The 24,339-nt window shown below is 37.2% G+C and overlaps 2 protein-coding genes and 1 long non-coding RNA gene across 5 annotated transcripts; 1 reads left to right on the plus strand and 2 right to left on the minus strand.

Annotated features, from left to right (window-relative positions):
• Nucleotides 1-1,165: 1,165 nt before the first annotated feature.
• Nucleotides 1,166-5,467, minus strand: ctsk (cathepsin K). 2 transcript variants are annotated; one of them, XM_026284027.1, is made up of 8 exons: nucleotides 5,307-5,467; nucleotides 4,787-4,924; nucleotides 3,852-3,974; nucleotides 3,432-3,581; nucleotides 2,933-3,151; nucleotides 2,299-2,464; nucleotides 2,072-2,180; nucleotides 1,166-1,842 (listed from the first exon to the last, which is right to left on the minus strand). In XM_026284027.1, exons 2-8 carry the CDS (start codon nucleotides 4,916-4,918, stop codon nucleotides 1,743-1,745), a joined length of 999 nt encoding a protein of 332 aa, XP_026139812.1. In that variant the 5' UTR covers nucleotides 4,919-4,924; nucleotides 5,307-5,467; the 3' UTR covers nucleotides 1,166-1,742. The 2 variants fall into 2 exon arrangements, with proteins under 2 accessions (XP_026139812.1, XP_026139813.1); XM_026284028.1 differs by having other exon boundaries at nucleotides 4,787-5,014; nucleotides 5,307-5,423.
• Nucleotides 5,468-11,988: 6,521 nt separating this feature from the next.
• On the plus strand, nucleotides 11,989-23,097 carry lingo4b (leucine rich repeat and Ig domain containing 4b). Of its 2 annotated transcripts, none has more exons than XM_026284032.1 (3): nucleotides 11,989-12,415; nucleotides 19,201-19,325; nucleotides 20,141-23,097. In XM_026284032.1, exon 3 carries the CDS (start codon nucleotides 20,153-20,155, stop codon nucleotides 21,965-21,967), a length of 1,815 nt encoding a protein of 604 aa, XP_026139817.1. In that variant the 5' UTR covers nucleotides 11,989-12,415; nucleotides 19,201-19,325; nucleotides 20,141-20,152; the 3' UTR covers nucleotides 21,968-23,097. The 2 variants fall into 2 exon arrangements, with proteins under 2 accessions (XP_026139817.1, XP_026139818.1); XM_026284033.1 differs by lacking the exon at nucleotides 11,989-12,415 and adding an exon at nucleotides 17,831-17,962.
• On the minus strand, nucleotides 17,638-23,910 carry LOC113116121 (uncharacterized). Its single transcript, XR_003293978.1, has 3 exons — nucleotides 23,643-23,910; nucleotides 18,686-18,918; nucleotides 17,638-17,776 (listed from the first exon to the last, which is right to left on the minus strand). It is a non-coding gene; the product is annotated as an uncharacterized LOC113116121 (long non-coding RNA).
• Nucleotides 23,911-24,339: the final 429 nt, after the last annotated feature.

Below are 24,339 nucleotides of genomic sequence, written 5' to 3' on the forward strand. Positions count from 1 at the left end.
TATAGAATGACATTTCTTACCACTGGGCAAAAGATATAAAGTCCATGTAACCACTGCGGAACTGAAACAACTGGCAGCATGACCTAATTTTTCCATTCATGAAGCATTTGCTGTTTACTTATAAAATGAGTCATCATCTCGAGTTGACAAATATTTGTGCTGACCTGGTGCTGACTGAAATAATATAGTTGCATTTAAAATGATCAAATGTGTGCCGATAAGGGAATTTCCGAGTTAAAATACAAGTCATGCAGAGTGATAAATCATAATTATCTTTTGTCTCTTAGAAAAGAGAATTTTGTGGATTCTGAATATGGTGTTTCCAGAACATCCATCATTTCATGTCACACATGTCACACTGATGGAAACAAAAGCTCTGTGAAACATTTATCTACAGCTTTTCAAAAATTCCAAAAGTACACAAACAAACATAAAGAACCAAAAGTGGAGTGTTCAGCATTGTCCATTTTAAATAGTCATGTTACATTTCACAACATGCAAAGCTTTCTGAAATAAATTCTTATTTAATCGATAAATGTCAGTTAATGCATCTGACATCCAGAGGCCTCGAACAAAGAAGCCTACAGAGAACTGACACTCAAAAACTGCATGTGTAAAATTGTATCTAGACAAACTATACTTAATTGTGATTGAATTACTGTTGGAAAAGTGTGAAGTAAATACAAAAAGAGCTATTTGTACCAGGCATCTCTTTAGCACTAATAGTGGCTAATGAATACATTGCTGAAGTTTTTATTCATCATCTTTAATTTTGTACATGTGCAATTTAAAGTTGTTTGCTTGCAAGTGTAATTTTGATATAAAGTCAAAGTTCAGAGATTTTAATGGACAGCTATTGAATGTGAAGATATGGGTACAAGATACAAGAGAAAAAAGGGTAAAGCTGGGTCATTCATCTGGGGAATGGGGAAGTGGTTCAGTTATGGTCATATGATTTCATACCACTGAACGCATAAATGTAATGATTTTTGCTTAAACAGCCTAGACTTACACAGTTTTGGTTTTATTTCAGCATCTTGGTTTCAGCTTCCAAAAATATAGGCTCTGATGATTTCTCTTCCACCTCAAGACAACTAAATCGAAGTCTTCATGCCCACAGGTGCATCGTACAGATACCATGGTTTAAAGACAAGTTACATAAAGGTGGTTTGGCATTGCTGTTTTATTCTCTGAATGTCATTTCTTATATATAACATTTCTGTACAGAGGTGTGATATTGACTTGGTATTAGCTGTATTAGTTTGATAAACATATGATTGAGCCTCATTGAAGTAAAACATTTATGAAAATGACATTAAGATACTTTTACACAAATAATGATGTACTCAAAATTAAGCATTTTATTTAATATTGCCACACAAAAAACTTGGTAATCTATATAACCAAAACATCATAAAACAAGTGTTTCAAAAATCATATCCCACCAGGGGAATTTAAAAAAAAAATTGTTTAACAGACTGTATACACAATATCAAAATTTCCCTTTTGAATTTCAAATATTGCACAAAACAGTTTCAACTGCACAAATTGATAAGATTAAGAACAAGACATCTAAGACACAAATACACTTAACCTTGTGGTATTCAGATCTGCATCTTTTACAGAGTGTTTCCCCAATCATTATTTAATGCTGTAGCAAACTGATAGTGATCGAGTCCCTTTTGTTATTGGTCAGCAGCAGACAAGATTGGTCCCATGTGTGCTCCCTGCGCTTCCAGCTCTCACATGACAGGGAAACTGGCCAGGCTGGCAATGCCACATGCATTGTTACGGTTACGAGCCATCAGGACGTACCCCTTCTTCCCCCAATCTTCACCCCAACTTCAAGAAGAAGAAAAAAAAGGATAATGAAAATTTTACACTATTACATGCTGAATATGACTAAATTGATTTTTTTTATAATTATTATTTATTCATAAAAAAATTATTAACATTCATTTATTAACATTTTTATTAATTGTTTATTTTAATTATTATGTTTTCTATTTAAATGTACTTTTTTTTTGTATTTTAACCATGCTGCACTCTGCTTCCAGAATATTTTCCTTACCTGTTCTTCACAATCCAGTACTTTTTGCCTTTTGGTGTGGCTCCATAGCCAACAGCTAGAACTGCATGGTTGACATCATCCTTGTTGCAGTTGGGATCATAGTACACACCTAGAAATGGATTTTGGACATAGTAGGGGGTCAAGGTTTTAGTCTTATCCTTCACTGTAAAAGTTTCAGCAGAACAACAACAACAAAACACATTATAGATGATGTAAAGATATGTTACCGCTTTTGTAGTATAGGAAGGTGGACTGCATGGCATCTATACCCACAGACACAGGTCCCACCTTTGCCACAGCGGCAGTCAGTGCCTTCTCATTACCCTGAGGAATCTCTTTAAACCCTTTACATGTGGCCGCTCTCGCTGAGCTGTTGTAGGCACACTGCTGGTCCTGCAGGGGGTAGTAGTGAGATGAAAAATCATGACTATCAACATTGGGGGGTTTTTCTGCTAGGACACATTTCTTAATCCTTAGTTCACTTTTTCCAAATTCTCCATGCAGAACACCTTTACCAACTGGCAACTTAAACTGCATATCCAAAATGCACTAAAACAACCAAATTTCTTCATATGGGTCTAAAATCAAGTCATTCTTCTGTAAGAGTACCTAAAGTGGTCACCCAACAAACGCTGTTTGTTTGTCACTCACTAAACAGTGTACTTTGAAAGGCATAGTCACTAACTGCATCTAGTGCCAAAGCAATGGAAAAACCTAATTTGCCTTTTAACCAAATAATATAAATGAATCGCTGCTAAAAAAAAACAAAAAAAAAAACAAGTTGTTGTATGGCAACACACTCACTCACATACAAAACATTTTTCCTTCTCAGTCACTTAGTTGTATAGGGCTGACTCTTACCGTTCCAACATAGGGGTAGCCCTCCTCTGAATCAATGCCTTGGTTGTCTTTGACGTATCTGAAGGCATTTGTCATATATCCTCCACCACAGCCATCATTGTCAGTCACACAGTCCACTAGGTTCTGAGGACTGAGGTCCACTAGCTGACCTTTGGTCTTCTTCAGCTGACCTTCCAAAGCCCCAACAGAACTAAAGGCCCAGCATGAGCCGCATGAACCCTGAGGAGAGTGAAAAAAACCCCCACTTAAGACAGCCTAAAACACTTGTATACTGGTGGAGAAATAATCTTTCTGACCACTGGATGGCGCTTAAGTACAGTGATAACTATAGTTGGCTTGAAACAACAGATGATATAAATCATAGTTAGATTGTAACCCTCATTCTGTGGAAATTTGTGTGAAAGCACTTGAGGATGAGGAAAGTGTTGATCGTGTGAGAGTTTATCAGAATGAGGAAATATTAACGCAATATTACTGAAACATTTTGTTATTTCCTCACTTGGTTCTTGACAGAAGTGACGTATCCCAGTTTACGGTAATCAATTGATTTGGGCAACCCCACTGTGTCATCAGGCATAAATGTGTTAGTTTGGTCCTGGTACATGGGCATTTGAAGTCCCATGACTTTCTCTGCCACTTCTTCTAGTGTCTGCAGAGAGATAAACATCAGACAACAAAAGTTATGAAGTTGGATCTAGTTTCAGTAAACATGCCTTTGTAATACATTATTGATGGAACATTGCTGTTGTCATGTATACTCTGCAAACAGGTTTAGCAAGATTGTGACATCTTAAAATAAAAGGGGCAGGATCCCACATGCAGATGTTTTCCAACATTAAAGACTGGTAAATGTTGGTAAAGCAATACATTAAACATTTTACAGCAGCAAAATATTAGCAGATCGAATTAGGGCACTTACCATATCTCCAAAATGGTTCATGCCCAGATTATAGGTATGAATCCCCAGTTCGTACTCTTTGTTATGAGCTTCAATAAACAGCATGTTCTTCTCCCAAATTGCCCGTCGAATAGACTCTTCATCCTGGCCACCATAAAACACATGTAAACACTTGGCTCAAGTGCTTGGTTCTCTTGGTGTATGTAAACCACCAGCTGATGATACATTGCACAAACCTGAACATTATATTAATTTGAATAATAGAGAGCTCGTATTTTAGCAAGAAGCAACGGTTTGAAGTTTAATTAAATTTGGATTTAATTATTATAAACATGCAGCTTTTTGCTTGTGCTGAAGTCATGTGGATTAGTCTTCCCAGATGATTATCGTAATGTTTTTATCAGCTGCATAAACTTATTCTGACAGCCCCCATTGACCACAGAGGATCCATTGATGAGGAAATTGTGTAATGCTTAATTTCTCCAAATCTCTTTCAGTGAACGAATCAACTCATCTAAATCTTGGATGGCCTACGGATGAGTAAATTTTTAGCAAATTTTCATTTTTTTTGGTTGAAATATTTATTTAATGCATCTAATCTTTATAAAGCATGGGTCCTTTTTGGATTTAGGTGGAATTATTTCCCCCTTATACTCAAAACTCTAAAATAACTTACCAATCCTAAAGCTGTGAGATTTTCTTCTACCCCCCTCTTAATATTGAGCTGCAGTGCATGTAAAAGCACAGGCCTCTTAGAAAGGGACTAAGCCAGTACATTCCAATCAGTGTAGTCATAAAAATACAAGCTAGTTTTCCTCTGTTTACTACAGATGGGAGAAACAGATGTTTTTTTGTTTTTTGTTTTTTTTTTCATGAAAACACTAACCACTCTAGTTCATTAACTCTTTTGGAACCCTAAGGAAACTAATATTATTGTATTGTCTTCTGTTACTCACCAGGCCATTGTACTCCCTCTTATGTGTGAGTTTCCAGCCCTCCCATGCCTCATCCAGTGTGAGATTCTCCAAAGTGTGAGCTAGTCCACACAACACCACCACGAGTAGGCTGATTCCACCAAACGCATACATTATGCCCTGACAAACAGACCTACAGTCAGAGGTGTAAAGCCACACTGTACGCTATATCACGCGAGCGGCGCTCGTGCAACGTACGTGGCGTGATAACTGAAACCACAAACAAGAACGAGTGAAGCTTCACCGCAGTGAAACTTATTCAGTCATTTCAGAGAGATAAGGATTTAGTGGTGATTTCTGAAATGAGCTAATAGAAATTCACCATAAAAGTTTTTAAAGTTTCATTGAAGAGTAAAAAGATAACGAAAGTGAATACAACAAAGCTGCACCAACAACTTTTTACAAGTAGTCCTATTAAAACAGGCATTTACAACATTTTACATATAAACTATGAAAACAATTTAAGACGAGTTAAAAAGAAAAACAGCGGAACCTCGGTTACCTGGATGTTTTCCAGAAGTTCAGAACAAAAGATGAATGCTGGTATGGATCTGGGTTAGTGGACGACCTCTTTATATGCCGAAGTTTTGAGGAAGTTGTTGCTGCGGGAAAAGCAGGAAGACCCGCTTCATCTGGAATCGTTTAAACACCAGCTCAGAGCGATGATGTCAGGAGTCAGGTTACAATTTTAGGAAAAGTGGGAAGTTGAGAATAGTGTGAAAGAAATTTGTATTAAAAATTAAATGTAATAAAACCAACTGTACCAACAAAATAAATGATAATAGGCTATTTTAGAGATACCTTATATTATTTTTTTTAACTTTAAATAATGTGAAATCATGTGCATATAGCTACAGTTGTCAGGAAAAATAATTTGCAAACTGTAGTAATTCATCCATTAGTTTTACATATCCATTAGTTTTACATAATGCATTTGCTGCAGGTTTTCCTTTATGTTCCAAAACTGCTTAAATTATCTATAAAGTCTTGGGAATTGCTTACTGAAAGCAGTTTTTGATTCTTGCCATTGATTTTGATCAGCATATAAACCTTTGAGCAGGCTAGATGGTCATAGTCACACTAACAAAAGAAACAGTCCACCCAGCTTTTCAGGCAAGTTTTTGTTGTGATCCTGCAAAAGGATGGAAGATATTAAGTGATGGACATTTTCTCATCTTGGAGACTGTAACCTTCTGTATATTCATCAGATCACATTTTTTTAGCTTAAATTTTTTCTTCTTTTTTTCTGGCATAAATAAAGGACAATCAGTTGTCTTCAAACTCAACTGATCTGACAGTATCAATAAAAAGCATTTATTTCTAAGCTTCGTTCTCCTACGACCATGCTAGCTTGTCATGAACACTTCCGCTTGTTAGTCAACAACCTGAGTTCCCTGTGCAGTGTGTCACTGCATGAGGTCTATCTGAAAATTGTCCCATGATGTCTACAGAATAGGTATGCGGTCAGCACTAAGATATAAATGTATAACGAGGGAAGTCCCCTAGTGTTAGTTGTTCACACTATGTGCAGATTACTCACAAACATACAAGCAAACCCATAAATATCACAGGCCGAAAGCAGCACAGCCTGCTGACATGGTGACAAGCCTGAAAGACTAAATTTAAGAATGTATTCAGTTTTGTTGATGGGAAACAAAAAAAAAACTGTGTTCATCTTAAAAACTGGGAATGGATTAGTCAGACTTGCACAAATTGTTTGTGGAACACAGTTGCTATTTATTGTAATTTATTGTACATTGTTTACCAAATGTACAAATAATACCCCAGCACTTTAATAAACTCAGCAAATGTTTTTCTCCCCCGTGCAGCAAGAAAGATACTTCAGATACTTATGTTGTATCTCATCTACTGCAGTTTCTCAGTAAAACACAATGTTTACTGGTATTAATTTGATATTATTACATATTAAACTGCAATACCTAAAAAGAAGGATTTACTTTGACCGGATACATTAAATGATTGAAACATTTTTTGGGGGGTGATACACACCTGCTCATTCATGCTTTAGAAAACTTTTGGCTATTTTATCATTCATCTGATCCTGATCAGAGCCGGCATTGTGTGTGTGTGTGTGAGTGTGTGTGTTCAAGTGTGTTTTTGCTACAGCATTAAGGATTAAGCCTTATATACCTCTTTCAAAAATGTTGAAATATGAAAATATTAAATATCACATATTAATTTTAATACATTATTGTTTTATTAATATACATTTAAATAGATCCAGCAAGGCAAATGTTCAGTCACATTACAAAGCAGCGAATTCTACATCTGTTTCCTGTTACTTCACATTCCAGTCTAACCCCAAAACTGAAGAAACTCAGCATGCCTTGCTGGAGTCATGTGTCTGCTCCCATGACTGTCACGAGACTTCTGATTCAAAGGTTTTTTACAGTTTTTTGTTCAGACTCAGAACTACAGAGCCATGCATCAAAACTTTTCTCTTTTTTTTTGTGGGCACTGTTGTATATGTCCTAAACACTACCTAGTCTGAAAACACTTACATTTTAGTGAAACACCTTTTAATGAAATAGTAAAGTCATCAAAACTATACAAATAGCACAAATTGCAGGCGACCGAAAGAGGTTGAACATAGTGAAAGTGACGTGACATACAGATAAGTATGGTGACCCATACTCGGAATTCATGCTCTGCATTTAACCCATCCAAAGTGGCACACACAGCAGTAAACACACACACACAATGAGCACACACCCGGAACAAATCAAGGTTATTAAATGAATTTAACACTCTGGATTTTTTTTTCAACAAGCCTCATTATGTGCTGAAGCAGAGGCACTCCATTCATAAATCCAATCACAGGAGCTTTTTTCTGTTTTCCCAGTGTCACCACCATTGATGCACAGATGTCCACATGCTAGGGATTAGAGTTGAGACACATAGAGCCTGGCGAACTATACATTATTGCAGTGTCTTTGAAGAGCAAGAGCACATTCACAATTTCAAAACTGTCCCATCTGCCACGTGCACAGGGATCTGAGGGTTTGTGATGGCAGGATTTGACCAATACAAATCAGTTTGCATCCCGTCTTACTCTAAGCCAAGGTCAGTAAGGCATTTAAAAAGGCAGTTCAAGAGATTGTTGTGTCAGTGGACACTCAGAAAAACAGAGAGAGAGAGATATTCAGCTTGTAATGATTTAGTAGATTTCAGAAGGTTGTGCTGGGACATGAGATAAACAACCTTTGACAATACTTTTTTAAATGTACAACACACAGCAGTAAGACATTGTTTACAACATTGAAGAAGAAAAAAAAATTAAAAGCAAATAATCCCCATTTCTGGCTTTATACCAGACCAAGCTCTGCAGAAGACATTTTAGTAAAAAAGAGAGTAAGGGTAAGTAAATGCATTGTTAGCACATGAATAATTGTTACCAGTTAACACATTATAACAATTAATTGTTACCCTATGCATTTTAAATTTGGTTATAATTATTAACAACAAGATATTACAAGTGCAGATTATAAATAATTATAATGCACTATACCCTTTAATAACACTTCCTAACGCATTACATACAAAGGCTTTAAGAAACGTCACTCATTCACTCTAAATGAGAAATAAATCATTAAAGAATTTTTTGACAAAACAAACTGTCAGACAGTGGCAACATCTATGGTTAAAATAGTATATTTTATATGGATCAATGAATAAGGTTTCAATATTTTAAGGCTAAATATGCACATAAATATCTAAAGATTGGTACATATGATACAGTACATTCAAAGATATTTTAAGAAGTGCTAGCTTAAGCTTAACATGGAAACATGCAAGGACAAATAGTTTCTGAAACAAACGTGCAACACGCATAGGCTTTTTAAACCTACCAAGGCCCAGTCTTTATCTCAGTTAGATTATTTTAGATTTTTTTTGGATAAATAAATCAAGATTATATTATATTATATTATATTATATTATATTATATTATATTATATTATATTATATTATATTATATTATATTATATTATATCACTGGTAACTAGACTACAGTACAATGAAAAGACAAAGGGTTTGTCAAAATAGGCCAGTCTTGTTGTGATGTATTACTTTCATGAAGTTTAAAGAACTTAAAGCTATTAAATGAGGATAAAGTTGAATGTTTCCTATATTAGAGACTTTTCTGCTCTCAGTCCCTTCCTTCATTTGAAATGTTTTCCCTCTAGTGGCCAGATTTAATTAAAATCCTACAGGCAATGTGGAGGGTGTCTCAGTTCTCCCAAACCTCTAATGTGTGCTACTCCAGTGCAGGTATCTCTGTTTCCATTTGACTTGTTCTACCAATGGGTTGTAACAGGCGTAAACAACCATGTGGCAATAAATCTGTTGCCATTAGGGAACATCTTTATGATGATTGTGAGCAAATGGATGCAGTGTCTACGGTATATTTACCTGATTCATTGCTTTTGAGACTAAATATCACACCTTTGTTATTCATTTGTACACTGGGGCCAGAATTAACATTTATTTCGTCGGGTGCAATATCTGTCCTTCTTACACAAAAGGAGAAAATAAAATACAAGATGCTTTTACATTAAAAGTGCTGGTTAAAGGGATAGTTCACCCAAAAAGCAAAATTATGTCATAGATGACTCACCCTCATGTCATTCCAAACCTGTAAGACCGCCGTTCATCTTCGGAATAGAGTTGAATATATTTAATTCAGAGAATTTTTGTGTCCCTCCATTGAAAGTGTGTGAACGGTATACTGTCCATGTCCAAAAAGATAAGAAAAACATAATCAAAGTAGTCCATGTGACATCAGAGGGTCAGTTAGTATTTGTTGAAGCATAGAAAATACATTTTGGTCCAAAAATAACAAAAACTATGACTTTATTCAGCATTGTCTTCTCTTCCGTGTCTGTTGTGAGAGAGTTCAAAACAAAGCAGTTTGTGATATCCGGTTCGCGAATGAATCACTCGATGTAACCGGATCTTCTTGAACCAGTTCACCAAATCGAACTGAATCATTTGAAAAGGTTTGCGTCTCCAATAAGCATTAATCCACAAATGATTTAAGCTGTTAACTTTTTTAATGTGGCTGACACTCCCTCTGAGTTAAAACAAACCAATATCCCGGAGTAATTCATGTACTCAAACAATACACTGACTGAACTGATGTGAAGAGAGAACTGAAGATGAACACCTAGCCGAGCCAGATAACAAACGAAAAATTGACTTGTTCTCTTGTAACCAGTTCACCAGTAGTGATGGGATCGTTCACCAGTAGTGATGGGATGTTCGATTCTTTTCCGCGAAACGGTTCTTTCGGACAGTTCAATTCAATAAGCAAGCTTTCGATTTACCAGCGCTCATAACATTAGCACAGAATCAGTTCAGAATCAATCACCAAAAGAATCAGTTCGGTTCAGACGCTCTGTGTGTCGGTCTGTTTCACGCTGAATCACACATGTGCAGTATCACCAGCTCCTCGGTTCACGAATCAGAAGCATCCGACAGAAACGGTTCTTGACTCGAGAACGAGTCAATGTTTTCTTCGTTATCTGGCCCGGCTCGGTGTTCATCTTCAGTTCTCTCTTCACAGCAGTTCAGTCAGTGTACTGTTGGAGTACATAAATTCCTCCGGGATATTGGTTTGTTTGAACTCAGAGGGAGTGTCAGCCACATGAAAAAAGTTAACCGCTTAAATCATTTTTGGATTAATGCTTATTGGAGTCGTGAAACATTTCAAACAATTCAGTTCGATTTGGTGAACTGGTTCAAGAAGATCCGGTTACATCGAGTGATTCTTCGCGAATCGGATATCACAACACTGCAGTGAACGAGCTCACAACAGACTGGAAGAGAAGACAATGCTGAATAAAGTCATAGTTTTTGTTTTTTGCTTCAAAAAATTCTAACTGACCCTCTGATGTCACATGGACTACTTTGATGATGTTTTTCTTACCTTTCTGGACATGGACAGTATATCGTACACACAATTTTAATGGAGGGACAGAAGGCTCTCAGAGTAAATCTAAAATATCTTAAACTGTTTTCCGAAGATAAACAGAGGTCTCACTGGTTTGGAATGACATGAGGGTTATTAATGACATAATTTTCCTTTTTGGGTGAACTATCCCTTCAATGTTTTGTGCTGTCCATTAAAAGTCACTCAAGTTATTTAAGATTGTAAGTGATTGTCTGGCTTTTTCATCCTTGCATGAGGTCTAAAGTAGCTGCCACAGTCTGATTAACCACAGAGATGTTTAACACAGGGCATATTGTCAACACTGTTGTCTCTCTACAGATGGTCTGACTTTGCATATTTTAAAATCAAGGCTAATGTTCTTAAATATTATTTAAAGAAAAGTATTTTAGTCCTGCATATTTTCTGGGAGATCTGACCATCGTCAGCATATTAGAGGATCTTGGTTGCAGGCCTGCACATCTGACTTAAGAAAAACAAATAGTGATTTATCACAGTCTTAATTGCACTGTATTAGACAGTGCTGTAAAAAAATTTACCTTACCTTACCTATATATATATATATATATATATATATATATATATATAAATCAATGACAATGTGATCTTATTGCAAATGTTTTTACAGATAATTAGATAGATAGACAGATTAAGATAAAAAAATAGTCTTTTTACAAGGCAATACTTGTATTTGTAATACATAAGAGTAACAATTAGGCTATCAATATATTATATTTTGTTAGGTATAAGCTACAAGTAAGAATAGCATATTATTCATGTGGAAATGGGCATGGCTACCCACAATTCCCTATGTGCATTGTCTTTTAGTTCATGTTTAGGCCTGAAGCATGAGATTTTTAATGACTTTCTTATGGCTAATTTTATGCTATTCCGTAACTCGTTTAATATTGTCACCATATTATTATGATTTAGTTCTGACTGCCAACAACTACCTTTTACCCTAAATTCAATAAAACTTTTAATCTAAGTTTTGTATGGGCCTACTTTTCTCTTTTTGACAAACACAATGCAATTAAAACCAGTTTACCACAAAAAGTCACATTTTGTTTAACACTGTGAGTCTTATCGTATAAATCGACTGAAGCAAACATGTGTCCTAAGAGATGTTTTCTACAGTCTACAAGCCACGAGTCTCACTCAGGCAACCATCTGCTGCTTTACCTAAATCCGGAGATTTGGCCGAGCCGCGCGAATATCTGTCATTCTCCCAGAGTGCCCTCACGAGGTGTTATCCTTCATCAGCTCTGCTGAATAGACCAGTAAACACCGATCTGCTCTCTAAAACCGCAGGGGTTGGGATGTTCACTCGTACTGAAACGGGCAGGTGGGCGCTGGAAGTTAGACGAGCGAGCACAGAGGAGCTTCAGTGCGGAGATCAGCCAACCTAAATTAAGGCTACAATTATCCTACTAGACCCTGGAGGGATGTGTCGTAGACAGGAGGAATTAATGAAGGAGCAAAGCGATTAAAAACATTCGGGTCTTGTCTCAAGACATGCTCGTCGTCTTTCTGAGCACGATGTTAGAGGACATCGAGCAGAAGTAAAGAACTGCGAGCTGACATGGACAGAGACTTGGAGAGCTATGATAACGCTGCCATGCAGATCTCGTGAGGGGAAGCGGGTGAGTTCCGCTTTGTGTGTGTGTGTGTGTGTGTGTTTGAGTGTGTGTTTTTTTTTTGTTTTTTTTGCTATAGTTTATGCTGGCTATATTTTAGACAATGTTTGTTTAGAGTTCTTCAGGGTTACGACTTATTTGGAAGTCACTAATTTTGACAACCAGACGTGGGTGGCAAAACATAGGCTATGTTGTATAAGCTATTAATTACTCTAAGCTAAAATAAATAAATAAATAAATAAATATGAATAATGAATAAATAAATTAGGTTTACCGCTTTTCGTATACGGTTGTAATCAAAATAATTGTATTTACGTTGGCATCCAAGGTAGAAGTAATATTGTAGAAAGCTTATTTACGTTTTCATTTTTAATGTTTTTTTTTTTTATTTAGGCTATTTACGTTTGTTTCTTTTATAAACTTAAAAATATATATTTTCAAAATAATTTGCGTAAAAATATCAGACAGACAGACAGACAGACAGATAGATAGATAGATAGATAGATAGACAGACAGATAGACAGATAGCTAGCTCTGTTGCATTGTTTATTAAAGCCCACTTGGCAAGGCGAGATCAGTCATGAGGCACATAACTTTTATAGCCTTTCTTTTAGGAGTCAAATATACAACTAAAAATAGTAGTTGGGACCCCATTGGTCAGCTGGCACTGTGCACACCAGGTGTGTTCGGTTTTCTGTCTCAGGTCTCACGGTCATTGAGGCCATGGGATGCTTGGCAGTCACTTAATTAGCACTAATCAATCTGTGCAAGTTCTCTCTAATGAGATTTCAAACAGCATCCCACACCGCCAGTGATTTGCAGCACAGCAAATGCGCTAAAGGAGCGCAAGCTTTGGGTCTGGTCCAGATGAGCACTTTAATCAGAATAGTTGTAATGCAGAGCAGGGCCTGATTTATCACCGGTTGATGGGGCGGAATGGTAAAAGCACTTACTTGATCACTGGTTTGTTTTCCTTGGTCACTCGACATTCTCATCACGCCCTCATATGTATCTGCATGCGATTTATGAGGTCTGCCGCTATGAGGTCATTATGGAGCATGGTTTAATATCACTGAACAGGTGCAGATTTGACCAGTTTTGCCTTTTTAATAAACCACACCAGGACTAAATGTGTGATGTGGGGCCCCAATGAGTCTGCCTCACATTGTGAGCGTCATCCTGGTTCTTTGTGTAATCCTGCTGCCCTAAAATGGACCTATTTAGGACTGCTTGAACACTGAACTATCCAGGGCACCATATGACCCTGCTAATGGGTGTTCTGTATTACAACACGCAGCCAGATGCAGAGGTCTCACTGTCGAAATTTCCCAATAGACCCGTCCTATCTTTTAACTAAGCAATAGCTGTTTTTCTTGTAAGGAAGTTTCATTTGAGAGATGGATCTGTGACCCTGGATGGGAGGCAATCTGTCAGCATGACTGGGTTGCAACCTCAATTGATGGATTAAAATCTATAGAGGTCTAATACATAGATGAGTGAAGCAGATTCTGTGCTTTTCACAGATGACATATGAGCCTAAACCACATCCATATGTGTGACCTCTCCACAATCACACTAAAAATCACTCGATTTTTAGAAGACAAGAGCATCTGAATCTGGGCCTTCACAAACAAATTATCTCTGTCCCATCAGTATGTGTACTGAATTGCTGATGCTTTTCCTGCTGAATGTTTCACAGGTTTATATTATACAGTGTATATGCAAATCTTTGTCATCCGTTGTCCATAAAAATGCCTAAAATTAACAATGAACTTGAGCACATGTGCAATGACCCAGTTACATTAATGCATTCAGTTTAGCCTGAGGTGACCTTACTTTTGTGTCCTTGAAAAGTTCTGTTGAAGTTAGTTTAAAACACTTTTAGACTTCTGGCAGTAGGAACATGTGAGATGATCTCATGCTCATTTTTTTCCACACAGACTTTCCTTTTTTCATTATATTTGATTCTCATTGGGGTACACAATGTACATGCACTGACTAAAGTGACCAGCACAAAGCTGAATTATCATAATCTGTCCTTCAGACTGTTGTGATCTAAACCCAGCATGACCTCTCTCAGCTGCTCCAACATAATCATGAAAAACAAAGAAGCATTTTTTTTTTAGTAAAATATACACAGCACAAACAAAATATTAGATACCATTTTATGTGAACAATACCTACAGCAATTATCTGTCTAATTTATTTTTACTAAGTTTTATTTCTGCTTTCCGCCACAAAAATAAATCATTCATACATAAGATGGAATGTTTGAGTTTGCTTCTTCGTCAGAACAGATGACACGCTCACCAATGGATCCTCTGCAGTGAATGGGTGTCATCAGAATGAGAGTTTTAACCACTGATAAAATCATCACAATAATCCACAAATACTCCACATGAGCCAGTCCATCAGTTAATGTCTTGTGAAGTGAAAAAAAACTGTCTTTATAATCCATCAAGACATTTTTAACTTCACAATTTCACACGATTCTGGTTAAAATAAGTCCTCTATTCTTATTGCTTTCTCCACTAAAAAAAAAAAAAAGTTGTCTTGTCTGAATCAGGGGAGAAATAAGCACACATCAAAATCTGTTCCAAACACTGTTCTAAAGAAATTTGATGGTGGATTTTGATGGAAGAGGACAAAAGAATGTAATTCTTTAATGTAAGAAGCATTATTATGGATTGTGGATACAGGGTACATTTTCAACTAATTTTCTTTTTTGGGTAACTGTTTCTTGGTAACAGATAAATGCTAATAAAAAATCCAATGTCGATAACCATAACTTAATCAATAAATTAATAATTAATTTGATACTGAGCAATGTCTTTGCTGTTGATTCCCAGGAAATGCATAAGCTGATATTAAAAGCATGAAGTCAAATTGGTCAAACCCACTACCACAAAACACAAACTATATTGCAGCCTGAAGTGTTTTACAGTCAAACTGATTGTTACAAGCCTGTAGCCACCCATGTCAGATTATCTTCCTCTCACACTCCTTTAGACTAAAGCAGCAAAATCAGTCACACATCAACCGGAGCTGAGACCAAATGCTTGTATTATGTGGTACACATGCAGGCACACAACAGAGATGCTTTTAAACTCCATCCTTAAGGCTTTCAGCAAAAGGCGGATCACGGAAGGATGAGAAGAAGCGTCTTGTAAATTCACTGTGGGCTTGAAATGCAAACACTTTGAGGAAGCATCTGTGGTTTGTGCATCCAAGTGTGAACCTCACCTTCTCTGTTATATTTATTTTTCCGTTCCCCGGGCAAGCTCGAAAGGAACAAATACTCCATGTCCAGAAGATCTGTCATCATCTCCCATTGCTAAACAACACCTGTTTCAGAAAGCTTGAAATACTTGCATTCATTCACATGGCTGCATTCTGTGGCAGGGGTAGAGGGCAGGAACCATAAACAGCTTCTTTCTCACTCAGTTGCAATTGTTGCTGTGAAGAATTGATGTGAGGAATTCTAATTGGAGATTGGAAAGCGGCTCTGGGCAGTTTTCACCCGGCTGGGACGAGAATAGCATGGGCTCCGGGACACAGGTGAAGTACATTCCCTGGATGCACTTTAGAGGTTAGAGATCACACTAAATATGCAGGTCAGAGACCTCTGATATTGCCACTGAAGTGATTTTAGACACAGTAAATGCAGGATACGCCAAAATAAGGATAAAAATAAAATCTCTTGTGGGTTTGGCTGGCATTTTGTGAATATCCTCTAGTGTTAAATATTAATTTCAAAACGTCTGGATTCCCTCATCTGTTTGCTAGGCACGTCCCTCTTCTGACCTTTTCGCACAAATATACACAGTTCAAACTCAATAGTACTTACTTTAGCACGGTTATAAGCCCATTTGCACGCCTGGAATCAGTGAAGTGCAAATTGGAATCAGACTGCAGAGGCTTTAAGTGTTGTGGTTTTCTAATGGAGTCAGGGGAACAGCTACAGCAACAGAGGAAATATTTTTCTCCCCTGTTTATAGTACCTGGCAAAGGTCCATGTCATTTACTGTAACCTAATGAAGCCTGTCTGACTCTGATGAGTTTTGACTGTTGACGTGAAAGTATGAAAGTCAGGCCCAATATGAGAAAACAACACAATGTGTGAGTGTTCAGCTTAGTGAAGGCTGGCTAACTGTGATGACATTGCATCAGATCAACAAGGGCACACTCAATGTTGGGCAGAGTGTTGTTCGTTAGATAAGAGCATTGCCAAAGCTGATTTGTAGATGGGTTAGCTGATTATGCAAAAGTTTTACTGAGAGGCATCTTCTTGAGTTTGGGCCACACATTTGGAAGTTTGAATTTAATTCTGCATAATTTGTTAATGAAAAAAATCTATATATGTAAAAATATTTTTGTGGTTTCAAATATTTGTATGTGTATTTTGTATTATATTATTTTATATTTCAGTATAAGAATAAAAACATGACACTGTATATATATTATGGCTTGCACAGACTAGTTGAGTAGTCGAGTGATCGACTACTACAACCACTAGTCAGCGCAGTCTGAAACAATCCACTACTCAAGGATGCATTAACCATAATGCATACAAAGAGTTTTCAAGTACGACGTGAATTATAGGATTACAATATTGCGTGGAGCCGTTTCTTTCTATGAACTCATCTATGTTGCATGCAAAAGGTTTTTCTCATTTTTAAGATATACAAATAGTTGTACCTCCGCCAAATATTGCCCTGTCCAAACAAACCATACATCAATGTTAAGCTTATTTATTCAGCTTCTCGGTTTCAAAACAATTGCAAAATTAAAAGAAAAAAACGCACACAAACACATACATATATATTCATTTCTTTGTATATTATATTGTTCTATTAATACATAGAATATATGGAATATACACATAGTTCAAACAACATAGTATAGAGAAAAAGGAAGAAAAGAGAAAACAGGAAAAATAAATAAAAATAAAAATGTGCAGAACAGGAACATTTTACTTTAATTTAGCTTTATTGGATTGCATCCACAAAGCCAGCTGTTAATTTGTTTCAACATTGAAATCATGACATCAAATTCACCTCAAATATATTTTATTTCTGTCATTCATAGCAATCAATATAAACTCAGTTGTCATGCAGTGTGTTTCGTCCCCTCCATGTCCAGATCTCGTACACCTGCTGCACTGTCTTTCACAAGTCGACAGAGAGGGATTTGCTCCTTTAATTTGTGTAAGCCAGGCTCTCTGTTGTGTGGAAAACCAATATGGTGTCAAAACAGCCAAGCCAGGATTGACTCTCTCTCTCTCTCCTTTCGCTAGATACAGCATTATGAGTCAGCTTATTTGGCCATATAAGGCCTTTGTGTAGAGACACAGGACGACACTGGACTCTGGAAAACAAGTCAACCTCATTTTAAGTGGTTTCAGTAGGAACAAGTTCAAAAATACTGTAGAAGCTTTGTGTGTAAACAGGAGATGTGAGAAACCTAGACCCATGTGAATCAGCTATAAGCAAGCAAGCAGTGGGAGATGTGTAATGCAGGACTGCATTAATTGAGATCATTTGTCACGACAAGGTAGGATTTTATTACCATTTTGTTTCATTCATTAAAGGACTACTGGAAATGTTTACAAACTTATGAGTTATTAAGCAATTTAACTTCAATTAAGGTCTGCTAATGTGATAAATTAGAGATGCATTTTCTAATCTTTTCACATGGTTTGCGGTTTTTGTTTTATCCTGATGTTTTTATCATCACTGCTACTTTCTAATGTTATATTTAAAGCTCAGTTTTATGCTTAATTTAACATTTTTTTTATTGTCACCATTACTGAGGTTTATGTGTGTTGAGGCTATTTACCTATAATTATAGATTAAAGCAAAACATCTTTATGATGCAAAATGTTCTCTGAATGAGAAGGAAACTCATTACTTCAGCAGATGCAGGAGATATTTAACATTCAGTGAACAAACTAAGCTAAATAGACTAAATTACTGAGGACGCTTGTTGAAAGAACAGATCTCAATCTCAGATCTCAATCCACAGCATTACAAGTTCAGTCCAAGTTGTGTAACTTATATTGCTGTAATAGTTCATTTTTTAGAGCAGTTTTACTCCTGATTCAGAGTATGCTCAATTAATTTATATGGAACGCAGTTTCTGCATACATAGATAAATGATACATTTTTCTATCACAATTAAGACTTTTTTCCTGAAAATTCTGATTTTACATTATGCAGTTTTTTTATTATTAATATTTATAAAAAGTCAGAAATGTGTGTATAAAGTCACAGGTACCTTTGATAATTTGTATTCTGGATTCCATGCATGTGTTATTGAGCAGTCCATTGTTGTGTTCTATTGAATGTCTGATGTCATTTGGCACAGCTCTGTCCATTAAACTGAACGTCTGTCCATGCTGGGTAATTTCTAATTTGTGTCCAGGCCTGTCCACATGCACCCTGTGACATGAGGTTAAGCTGGACTGTAGTGAAAGGGCCCTGCACACCTGTCTTCTCACATCAGACGCTCTAGAGCAGTAGAAAGGGAAATAAGCGTGTTACTGTGCAGCTGTCACATGTATCGTCATTCTTATTTACCTAACGGAGGTGCATTCAAATGCAAACAGGTCTAAAACATTCCACTGTCGTCCTTCATCAGAAATGGATGAAAAACTGTTTTACAACTTCAGCTGTGTCTAGATCAGTCTGTCTGTCTAAAAGCAGAGTAGATTGATAGAGATTGTTAGCACAAATCATCTTAACACAGTATCAGTCATTTTTTGCTGATTCTTCTCTTCTCTCTGGCTTTAGGTTTTTGGAAGTGTGATTTCTAAATGTGACTTAAATGCATCTTCAACAACCACTGAGCCCAACATACTGTAGATACCAACCTGAAAATATCTGGTTATGAGAACTGGCACCACAAAAGTCCCTTGGTAAGTAGTCCATTAGTAACAAATAGTGAGGAAAGCAACTAAGCTTGTCTTCTGATTTAATCATTTAAGATCCATAACTCTTGAAAAATGCTTCTTGTATATGCTTATTAAGGCTTTCTTTTTAGTACAGTACAATTGATTGATCAAGATGCATTTGATCTATGGCAAAACCCAAATATATCCATATCGGTTATGTCCATATCTATTAATGTATTCACAAATACATAATTGCAAATGCATCTCATACATACAATGACTAAAAGTAACATCCTTCGATCAGAGAAGCATGTTTATATTTTCTGCATTAAAGTTCATTTTGATATTTTGGAGGAAATTAAGCCAGAAATATCAAACTGTCCTGACATAACTAATGAAAAGAAAACCTTTTCTGGCATTAATTAGAAATAATATTGTCAAGACTGCGTCTCTGCCTCTCTAAATGTTAAAAATATACTTTGTAATTAAGTGAAATTTTTGAAGACATAAAAAAAATGTAGATTGCATATTCAAACTTTTCTCGAGAATGACATACAAGTTTTTCAAAACCAACAAGAATACAAATATTACATTTCTAAGAACTTCCCTTTTTTTTAAAAAACAGCTGAATATGTATGTTTTTTATGGCAACTGGTTTAAGCTGCTTTAAGCTGGTCCTTAGTTGGTCCTGACCTGCTTATAAGGTGGTTATGAGCAGGAGCTAGTTGCTTAGGACCAGCACATGACCAGCTACCATGCTTCAAAACATACCTAACCAGCGTATGCAGTTTTTTTCAAAGATTATTTTCTCATTCTTTCTTTTTTCTTTTTTTTGGCAGGAAGGAGGTAAGATGTTCGTGGATCTGTGTGGCCGGCAGGGCGCATGGACAGTCCTGCTGTTGTGGTTCACAAACCTATCAGCTGCAGACCTCACCTGTCCGCAGAAATGCACTTGTTACCTTGACACTTTAGAGGTCAACTGCTCCTCAAGACACCTGACAGGTGTGCCTGAGGGGTTACCAAACAATGCCAAACGCTTAGATCTTTCAAGAAACCAGCTGAAAACGCTGGCCAGGCGTCAGTTCTCCAGCCTGTCAAAGCTAGAGGACCTTGACCTAAGTGAGAATATAATCTCTATGATTGAGGTGGAAACATTTCAGGGGCTAAAGAACCTGCGATACTTGACGATTAAAAACAACCGTCTCAAGATCCTACCGGTTGGGGTTTTCTCTGGACTCTCCAACCTTCAACGTCTGGATATCAGTGATAATGAGATCCTGGTTTTTCTGGATTACACATTTCGGGACATGATTAATCTACAGCTGCTCGATGCAGGAGAAAATGACCTGGTGTTTATCTCGCAACGGGCATTTGTTGGGCTTCAGGCGCTGAAGGAGTTGAACGTAGACCGCAGTAATTTGACCTCCATCCCCACCGAGGCTCTGTCGCAACTTCAGAGCTTGACCAAGCTGCGTCTGCGCAAGCTGACCATAAATGTCCTGCCCAACAATGCCTTTCGCCGACTCCACCAACTGCGCACCTTGCAGATCCTCCACTGGCCTTCTCTCGAGACGCTAAATAGCAACAGCTTGGTAGGTCTGAACCTTACCACCTTAATTTTAAGCAACTGCAATCTCAGCGCCGTACCTTATGCTGCACTGCGTCCTCTCACCTACCTGCAGTACCTTGACTTGTCCTACAACCCCATCACCTCCATACAGGCCAACCTTCTTGGGGAGCTTCTGCGGCTCCAACAGTTGCACCTGGTAGGTGGAAAACTGCTACGTATTGAGCCAGGTGCCTTCAGGGGTCTGGTCCACTTTCGTCTGCTCAATGTGTCCTCGAATCGTCTGTCCACATTGGAAGAAGGCGTCTTCCACTCCGTGGGGAACTTGCAGACACTGAGGCTGGACAGAAACCCATTGGCTTGCGACTGCAGGTTACTCTGGGTCATGCGACGGCGGCGGCGGCTGGATTTCGATGGCCGCCAACCCACCTGTTCGCCTCTAAATCAACACAAGAAGGCTTTTCGTGACTTTTCAGAAGCTGATCTCCCGGTTATATTTACTTGCAGGCGAGCGCAGATTCTGAACCGGCAGCAGCAGGATGCGAGCGTTGTGGAGGGCATGAGTGTACGGTTTGACTGCAAAGCAGACGGCTATCCATCACCTTCTATTACTTGGCTGTCAGCCCAGCAGACTGCACTTAGCTCTGTCGGGAGAGTACGAGTGCTTGCTAATGGGAGCTTGGAGGTGCGTTACACCCAAGTACAGGACAGTGGAACGTATCTATGCACTGCATCTAATGCAGCAGGCAACGACAGCGTCTCAGTGAGTCTGCAAGTGGAGGGGCTTCCACAAAACCGCACAGTGTCATATTTCTCAGACGAGGGATGGATGGAAACTTCATTACCTCCTTCTACTAACTCCTCTGCAAGGGTGTCAAGTCCTTACCCGTTTGATGCAAAAACACTTATCATTGCTACCACCATGGGATTTCTCTCTTTCCTGAGCTCTGTGGCGATCTGTTTTGTGTTTATGTTCTTCTGGAGTCAGAGCAAAGGTCAGATTAAACACACTGCCACTATAGACTTTGTGCCACGATCATCCATGGGTGGAGGTGGAGATGGTGGGGACACTGGGAGATTCACAATGAAGCTTATTTGAGCTGGAATAGAGAATTCATGGCCATGGTTACAATTAGTTAAGCCTTTAAAACTGTGGTAAATATTATAGTGGAGCAACTGCTCATCATTCATAATGCAGCTCGACAACACAGCAAGGTACAAAGCCTTACAGTAACATAACAAGTCTGATCTGATTGACAACCATGTAAATAGGCATAGGAACTCAACTTCAATAAATATTAATAATCTCATTCATATTTTGCGGGCCTGATTGACATTAATATAACTAGGTATAGTAACATAACTCTTTATTATTATAACATTTTAGGGGAGAAATAAGGTAGACAATAGATATAATTGGTAATACATTTCTGTAATATTGATAAGCAATGCCAAAGTATGAATTGAAAAACAATTGAAGAATAATTAATACTCTTATTGTCAGATAGTAATAATTCATTATTAAATAATTAGATAACTGTTGGATATTGTTGTGGTGTGCCCTTGATTTGGTGTGTTATTGCTCGATTTTTTTAGGCTCTCAGCTCTTAGTATAATGAATGAAATCTCTTCCTATGAGAGGGTTCTGATACAGTTAGCCTTTAGAGATATTCATTTCACTGCCAAATTAAACCAGAGCAGGCCATGCGATGATGCATCTGACAGCTGTTACAATGCATTTTTAGATACTGTAACTTTTTGTTGCATAAATATATAACCCATAGAAATATGTATGTTGCTATAGAAGTCTTAACGGCCTATAAACGTCTATTGTAGTTTGTATCATTATAACAGGAAATAAGTAATACATTTTTAAAAAGAGAAGGATTTAAATGGATAAGTTAATGATTGAAACGCATTATTGTATTACATATTGTGTGTGATATTGTACATTACAGATGTTATTCTTATAGGTTGCAGTGAAATTACAAACATTTTGCAGGGTCATACATAAATGTCTTTTGTGACTTTTTTTAACAACATCAAGTAAAATGGCTATGCGCAAATGTCATGACCACACATGGTTGTTTCCCTAAGATGCTTTGCAATTTATGTAATGTATCTAAGTTATATTTCCAAATTTTGATGTTTTTGCTAATGCATTTGTAAATGATCATGTTTTGCAATGGATTATTAAAGACTATGCAAGTCTGCTTGTTCAGAAAACCATCTCGTCTAGCTATCTTTACTCCATCGTGTTCCATTTTAAACCTCCTCATTAAAAATTCAAGTTCATTTCTAGGTAAAATTCATTTCTGAATCCTGGAAGTCTGAACAATTTGCAGGGTTCATTAATACAGTTGACGGCTGTAATTTTAAATGACATTGTGATTATACCTCTTTGCTACTCTGGTGCAAGCAGTGTAAAATAGTCCAGATGTAAGCTCCATCTGTTTCATCAATGCAGAAACTCTTTAGTTGCTGCATTGATGTTTTTCTTTAGCTCATCTGATCGTGGAGGATAAATGGCATGAGATGTAAGGGTGGTGTCAAGAGAAAGAAATATGCATAATTATCTGCATCAGTCACTGTCTTCTTTGTTAAACAGAGAAATAATTTCCCCCTGCTGCCTCTCATCTGATTACCTACGATTTAGGTTTGATATTACAGTATTTATGCCGTTTATTCTAAGTGAAATTGATCTGTGAGGGGTATGTTTTATTACGCTGATGACAGATTATTGTCTGAGTGTACAGGAAAGGATGGGGACTCACAGTGATGTTTTAGGTAGGCCATGATTTGTTGGACAGACAGTTCTCAAGCTTTAACTGGATTCTGCAGGGAGAGAGAGACACAGAGTAAGTCAGAGCAAAATCATTTCTGCTGCTGCTCAGAATAACCCAGAAAAAAAAGATAATAATCACGTGTATGACCAATGGTTTAAACCCTTTAGGATTACATCTAGATGTCTCAGTCTGTTATATAGGTCTGTCTGGCTACAGATGTGCTCAGCCCACAAACAGAATCATGTACAAAAGTCAAATAAAAATGCTTCTTATTCTCCAAAAATGTGTTACAATTAAAATACAATTAAACAGTTAAGCTAACAATTTTATTAAGATGACAATTATAATTACATAAAACTAAAATTGCTGAAGTATTTTTACAAAAATAAAATAAGATGAGGGAAAAGAAATTCAAAATTTCATGTTTAATTGAGTGTCTTGCCATTTCTTTGTAATAACAAAACAAAGTGTGATTATAGTTCAGCTCTCTGTTTTATAAATGTGAGGAACTATATGTGCCACTACTTTGGCCAAAGTATGTGACACTCACGCCTTTTGGCCACTAAGTGGAGCCAAAGAGAGACATATATAAGACAATGTCCTGAACGTTTGCAAGTTTGCACAATTTAAAGCTTTGAAATTGAAATATATCCGTTTACCCACACATCATTTGAAAATATTTATG

The sequence above is a fragment of the Carassius auratus genome, chromosome 16 (genome assembly GCF_003368295.1).
Source record: "Carassius auratus strain Wakin chromosome 16, ASM336829v1, whole genome shotgun sequence".
Lineage (NCBI taxonomy): Eukaryota > Metazoa > Chordata > Actinopteri > Cypriniformes > Cyprinidae > Carassius > Carassius auratus.

What these genes read in the sequence shown, in the direction of transcription:
- lingo4b (XM_026284032.1), top strand. Translation starts at nt 20,153, where the DNA reads ATGTTCGTGGATCTGTGTGGCCGGCAGGGCGCATGGACAGTCCTGCTG.
- ctsk (XM_026284027.1), bottom strand. Translation starts at nt 4,918, where the DNA reads ATGTATGCGTTTGGTGGAATCAGCCTACTCGTGGTGGTGTTGTGTGGA. An exon ending in TGAACCATTTTGGAGATATG is followed by an intron (nt 3,582 to 3,851) that starts GTAAGTGCCCTA and finishes ATCTCTCTGCAG; the next exon opens with ACACTAGAAGAAGTGGCAGA. An exon ending in TCACTTCTGTCAAGAACCAA is followed by an intron (nt 3,152 to 3,431) that starts GTGAGGAAATAA and finishes CACTCTCCTCAG; the next exon opens with GGTTCATGCGGCTCATGCTG.